A 6,590-nucleotide genomic window follows, 5' to 3' on the forward strand; every position below is an offset into this window, starting at 1 on the left:
TTATTTACATTCTCTTTCTTTTCATTTTCTCACATTTTACTTTTTATCTTATTATTTCTCATTAATTTGCATTTTTTTGTAAAGAGAAAACGTAATTATCTCTCATATGATTTTTCTTATGAATTTTTTAAAAGAGATTGAATGAAATATCCTTAATTGACTAACAGAGACAAACTAAATTAGCCAAATCGAAAACAATGGCATCGAATTGACCATATGACTATAACATAAGGACCATTTTGACATTTATGCCAAAAATCAATATAAATGTTGACGTAACCTAATAGTAACAGTTCAAATAGAAAGGAAGAAAAAGAAAAAGAAATTAAAAGAAGAGAAGATCCTCCTCCACCATTTTCGAGGAGCCGAATGAACTTTCCTGCAATGTAGACGATAGCGTGACGGTATCTCAAGATAATTACTCGCCACAACACTGAAAAGTTGAAATGCAATAGTTCCCCAAGGCAAATAATGTTAGCGAAATAGCATTGTACCGGTATCTCGAAACAATCATTCACCGTTATTCCGAAACAATCATTCACCGTTATCCCGAAACAATCACGCACTGCGCCCGCCGGAAAGTCAAAATGCAATAGTACCAAAGTTCTAACTAAATCAATACAAGAAAATGAAATCTTCATTTTAAATTTTTTTTTTTTTTTATTTCAGCTGCAATTCTAAAAACAAACGAATTCTAAAGTTATTCCTTTTTCTTTTGCAAAACAAAATTACAAAAAAGAAAGAAAAAGCCTGCTAGAATCAAAGAACCTGCAACAATGTTACTACCACCATTGATGAACAAGAACTCCACTTTGTCTAAGTGAAGCATACAGGTCCAAACACTGACCGTAACTCTTCTCATACTTGGAACTCCTCTCGCCGGGGCAACACCTCTGCCACCGATTGTAATGGCACTCGAGAAAAACCTCGTCGATCAAACAGATTGCCCCTGTCTCGAAAAGCCTCGGAATCAAATCGAATTCCGTCCCTTCCACATCCATCTTCATCACCACAAAATCCTTTTCCGAAAAGGTGTTCTTCAACCAATTCACAAAATCAAACCCCTGAATCCGATCCACCTCTCCGTTAAACCCCCCACTGGCTGGATTCGCCGGCTGAATCCTCCCCATTCCTCTCCCTTTATCCTTCACCTTCTCACCCGGGTCGCCATTGATCTCGAAGGACAATGTCTCGTTCCTCACCCAAGCTGCGTAAGGCAGCAATGTGACCCCCTTCTTCAACTTGTACTGGTCATGAAAAGTCTTATCGGCTTCAATGGCGAAAACTTCGAAAGTCCTGTTCTGTTTCGGGTACTGCTTCTTGAACCAGCTGCCAATGCTGGAGCCATAGCTCCGAGCTCCGACATCCACGTAAGCATACCGCTTCTTGAAGCTTATATCCGCCATTGTCGGGAGGTACTTCACGTTCTGTATGTTCTTCTTCAGAGTAATCCACGGCTTCAACGGCTCTATTTCAATCAAAGGCTCGGCCTTTCTGATGAGATCCATCTTATGCCCAGGAACTGAGCACTTATTACCAGCACCGCCACCAGGGTTCTCGGCCCTGTGACCGAAACCCTCACTCTCGCCGCAATCCTTCCTCAAAACCATCTCGCGAATCTTCGGCATCGGCGGATCGAAGCCGTCGATGTCCCGCGAAGTCACGAGCTTGCTGCAATTGAACAATTCAATAAACGAATGGAAGCTGTAAGTGTCTCTCGCGCCGACGTGGACCACCGCAAACCCTTCGGGCTTCAGCGTCCGCACGATCTCGGCGGCGACATCCGCCGGCTTTGGCGACTTCTCGAGCCGTCCTCCGCCGGAGAAAACAAAGTCAAAGCTGTTGTCAGCGAACGGCAAACGGTGCGATTCGCCGGGAATTACCAAAGGTCTCGACGCTTTCTTGAAAACACCGACCGCGCCCTTGACGCCGGACTCTCTCAGGGCGTAGACGTCGTGCCCGGCGGGGGTCTCGACGCAGAGCGACTTGGCTTTCCGGGAGAGGAAGCCCTGAGACATGAGATCCTGGAACACGGCGGAGTAGAAATGGACAGCCTTGATCCAGTCCTTGCTGGTGTAGAGTTCGGGCTTCGTGGACCCCACCGAAATCGACGGAACGGCTTCTTTTTTTGCGGCGATGGCCGAACCGCCAGTATTCGCTATAACGAAGTTGAGATTTTCCGGCAGAGAGAAGAAGCAGAAGTTCCCGAGCTCGCACGACTCGCCGGTGACGGTGACGACGTAGGCGAAGCGACAGAGCACGATCAAAACGCCGAACAAAAAGAACCGTATAAAAACGTTCTTCAGTAGGCCTGGCTTGCCTGCCGCGGCGGCGCCGGGTTCCATCTCTGCAAAAGCTAAACCTTTTTCTCTACAAAAACTTGGGGAAAAAAAAAAGAATCTTTTTCTATCTGTTTTCGGAATCGAAATAAAAAAATAAATTGAATTTGTATAAATTTGAAGAAATCGTATTGGGGGTTTTTGGGGTTTTGGTTTAGCGGGAGCAGAATCGGGCGGTGGTGTGGTTGCCGCCGATGAGGGCTGGTGATTTTAAGAGGGAGTTGCAGATCTTGGAGATGTGAGGGGACGGAGAAGCCATGGCTGGTAAAAACTTTATTTCTGTTTCGGCATGAATGTCTCTCTCTCTCTCTACTTTATCTCTCTTCCCTGCTCCCTCTCTCTGAAACTGGGAAAACTGAAAAGACTGCGTTCGACTGTCGGAGAAGAAGGTGCAAAGAGAGATAAAGAGGTAGAGAATGACGCGGTCGCACTCGCAAGTTTGGTGACCGGGAGAGCCGGTTTGGCACGCGTGAGAAGAAGATGCGAGAATGGCGTTATATTTCCAAGAATATATATAGAGGGGCTTTACGAGGGCGCTTGCTGAAACTTGAAATGACGACATTGCCATTCCATCTTGCCCGTCGATTTGAGAAAACGGGTTTACCCGAATTACTCTCCTAATTGCAGTGTTTGGTGAAAAACCTAATTAAATTGTTACAACTTATTTTGTACTTTTAATTAAGAGTGTTGTTATTGTCTCGTTCCTTCTTTACATTTCCCTAACTACTCAATTAGTGTGACAGTTCCTCCCTCACTTTTTGTTTAGGAAAATGCGGAATAATAGTTCACTCGCCTTTTGTTAAAGGGCGATTGTTCCGTTAGTTGATTTAGAAAGAATACAAAATGAGTAAACAAGAAATAGTATAAGATGATTGAGTAGATAAGGTTGGATAGATTTTTTACTATGTCCGGAACATGGAGTGGTACACTATGTGTCACCATACAAGTGATGAGATATTTGTATTAAAAAAATTAACAACTTAAGAAATAAATTTTCCATCACTTATATAATAACACGTGATGTACCGTTCGTGTTCCAAACACAATGAAAAATTTCTCGTAAGGTTGATAGAAATACATTAAATATTTTTTTTTTTTTGATATAGCTCCATGTATTAATGAGTATCTTGCTTAATTCTAAGGTAAGGATGTGATAAATAATCGAAATCATGTACACGTGGCAGATTGGAACTTGGGGGAAATGCTGCATGTGATTACAATAAATAGATTTCTCGTTAAGTGAGTTGATTATATATAAATCCATAATTACTTACTCCCATAGCAAGTAACAATGTGTTAACTTATCAAAAAAGAAAGTAATAATATGTTAAGAATCTTATGACTTACGTCAGCAAGTTGATGCAATATCAAATAAGATCATAGACCCCCATTCTGGCTTTTCACTTATTTGGATTACGAGGGGTTCATTTTTTTTTTTTTTAAATTGCTATGAGCCAGAAAAAAGTAGACATTAAACTAATTTGACGAGTAAATTTAGAAGATTGTTTTGTGTATAAAGAGACAAAGATTATAATAATTGTTCAATGACCAAACCTTTATGCATTGTTCAAACGTTTAATCCTTGTAACTCACCTTTTTTTTTAGAAAAACTAATGAAAAATACTTGAAAACTTTGAGTTTTAACGATAAAGACAAAATAAAGGGTAAAGTAAATAGTACTATGATTGACTTTTTAGTGTAAAAATATAATTTTTCGTTAAAATAAATAATACCAGAAGCTCTTTTCGTTAAAGTTCCTTTTTTTTTTTCTGTCCAGTTTTGTGTGTTTTGGTATTGCCTTCTCTTTGTTAACATAACATCGAGTCATCTACCCTCATTGTAAAATAAAACTTAAAAAGATTCCCAAGGGCATGAATAAAATTTTGCCTTATCAAGGGGTATGAATTTACATAAACAAACCTCAATGTTCTCATAATTACCGGATCAGCCGGTCACCGCATCCGCATTAAGCTTTTTGGCGGTGCTACACACGGGTAAGCATGGGTGCCATGCTTATGGCCGGTGCACAGAACGCCGCACTAGCCGTTGTTGTGAACTTTTTCTGTTTTCGTGATGTCCTTTTCCTGTCGATGTTAATAAGTCATGTAAAAATTGACATGCTTAACTTATTGATCTGAGCAAGGTCTAAAATATCGATATTATCCCGATATTTTCATCGAAATTTTTATGTTTTTGAACTACCGATATTTCCGATATCATCGATATTTTAGACCTTGATAGAAACTCTATGTGGTACTAAGTCACTCATGTATCTTACCATGCAATATATAAAGTGTAAAATATTGTACTAATTCATTATATATAAATGATTATGATGTGTTTAAACTTTTTTCATTAATTACTACATATTTTCTACACTCACAATGTTTGCCAGCTCGCTATATAATCAACTTAAATCAGTTAAATCCATCATGCAATGCATTTCCTTCCAATTTTTTGTGATAAACTAATATATATTGACTAAATAAACATCCTGCAATGTTTCAATAAAAATTTCCAAGTTTTTCTTACAATTTATGTGGTTTTTATTCAATTTTTATCGATATCGATAATATCCCAATATTTCTATCGAAATTTTCGTGTTTTTTGACTACCGATATCATCGATATTTTAGACCTTGGACCTGAGAAATGGGTGATATTCGTGTTATTTATGCATCATACTCATTATCTTAACAGATTTTTAACGTAACTCGTTAACGAATTCTTAACGAGTGACCATAATAGTTTTGCTTACTTGTTAGACGTCAAAGGTAGAAGGAACAACTGTAGCACCGACACAAGGATATAACGACTTGGCTCGTTGAGTTTACCCAAATTTTGCTATTTTCGTTTTGTTTTACGTTGAGTTGATTAGTGGTGCAAGAACTTGTTAGGTCTTTCAGTCTAATAAGCTCTATCCATTATGTAATTTGAACCATTCTCGAGGCTTTGTTTGCCTCGCCAGGTCCACAAGCATTTTTTATGTTGCAATCTGGACTAGTGGATTGGGATAGGATTGTCTTCGAAATAGGGCTGGGTTCGGTTTGAAACGGTTCGGTTTTTAGTCAAAACCGAAACCGAACCGAAATTTCGGTTCAGTTCGGTTCAATTTTTTTCGGTTTTTTTTCGGTTCTGTTTTTTCGGTTTTGATTTTTTTCGGTTCAGTTTCAGTCCGGTTCGGTTTTTTCCATGATTTTTTTTTTTAATTTGGAACAAATCTGCAACAATTGATTGCAAGCACTGAAGATGCAGAAACTTATTGGGTGTTGGTGCAAATGAATATGAACTGGAACAAATCTGCAAATCTGCACTGGAAGAAATCTGCAAATGAATACGAACTGGAACAAATCTGCAAATGAATACGAAAATTACAATATAAAATCCCAACAAATCTGCAAAGATTATAACATGCAAAATCCCAACTAATAATTAAAAGAAAAACCCATTTTAATTCAGTAAATCACAATATAAAATCCCAACAAATCTGCAAATGAATACGAAAATTACAATATAAAAACCCAACAAATCTGCAAAGATTATAACACGCAAAATCCCAACAAATAATGAAAAGAAAAACCCATTTTAATTCAGTAAATCACACTATAAAATTATAAATCATATTAGTTTTGATTCGAAAATTACCTTTGAGAGATCGGAAAACCCGGATTCGAATCTTCCAATTTAGAGGGGGTTCTGATTCGAAAGGGGCGAGGGAAAATCATGGTTTGGAAGAAAGAATCCGTGAGGAGGACATGAGAAGACTGGAGAGAGAGTGATTTGGAGGAAGAGAGGAAGGAGAGAGAGAGAGAGAGAGAGGGGCTGAGGAAGCAAAGGCAGAGAGAGGAAGCAGCGGAGGGGAGTGTTTGAAATCTAAAATGGGAAGTGAGACATAGTGTGAGACGGCTAGAGTTTGTAAAGTTAAGAAATTTTATAAAGCATTAAATACAAGAAACCTATAAATATTGTACTGGTACAATTATAACAACTCGAAGCCTACAGTCAAGTTGGCTGGCAGCAACTAATCCCAAGCTATAGGGAAGGGGTTCAAACCCCGGCGCCAACATATTTTTTTAGAATTTATATATGATTTTTTTTTCGGTTCGGTTCGGTCCGGTTCGGTTTTCGGACCTCAAAAACCAAAACCGAACCAACCAGATTCGATTCGGTTCGGTTTGGCAGTTTCGGTTTGGTTTTTTTCAACTTTGGTTCGGTTCGGTTTTCGGTTTTTTGAACCCACCCCTACTTCGAA

At 39.0% G+C, this 6,590-nt stretch overlaps 1 protein-coding gene across 1 annotated transcript; it reads right to left on the minus strand.

Moving 5' to 3' along the window:
- Positions 1-636: 636 nt before the first annotated feature.
- On the minus strand, positions 637-3,032 carry LOC114819953 (uncharacterized). Its single transcript, XM_070809707.1, has one exon. It carries the CDS (start codon positions 2,343-2,345, stop codon positions 783-785), a length of 1,563 nt encoding a protein of 520 aa, XP_070665808.1. The 5' UTR covers positions 2,346-3,032; the 3' UTR covers positions 637-782.
- Positions 3,033-6,590: the final 3,558 nt, after the last annotated feature.

This window comes from Malus domestica, chromosome 12, assembly GCF_042453785.1.
Source record: "Malus domestica chromosome 12, GDT2T_hap1".
NCBI classification, from domain to species: domain Eukaryota; kingdom Viridiplantae; phylum Streptophyta; class Magnoliopsida; order Rosales; family Rosaceae; genus Malus; species Malus domestica.

Bases quoted from the DNA above. Each gene is read 5' to 3' on its own strand.
- LOC114819953 (XM_070809707.1), bottom strand. From the start codon at position 2,345: ATGGAACCCGGCGCCGCCGCGGCAGGCAAGCCAGGCCTACTGAAGAAC.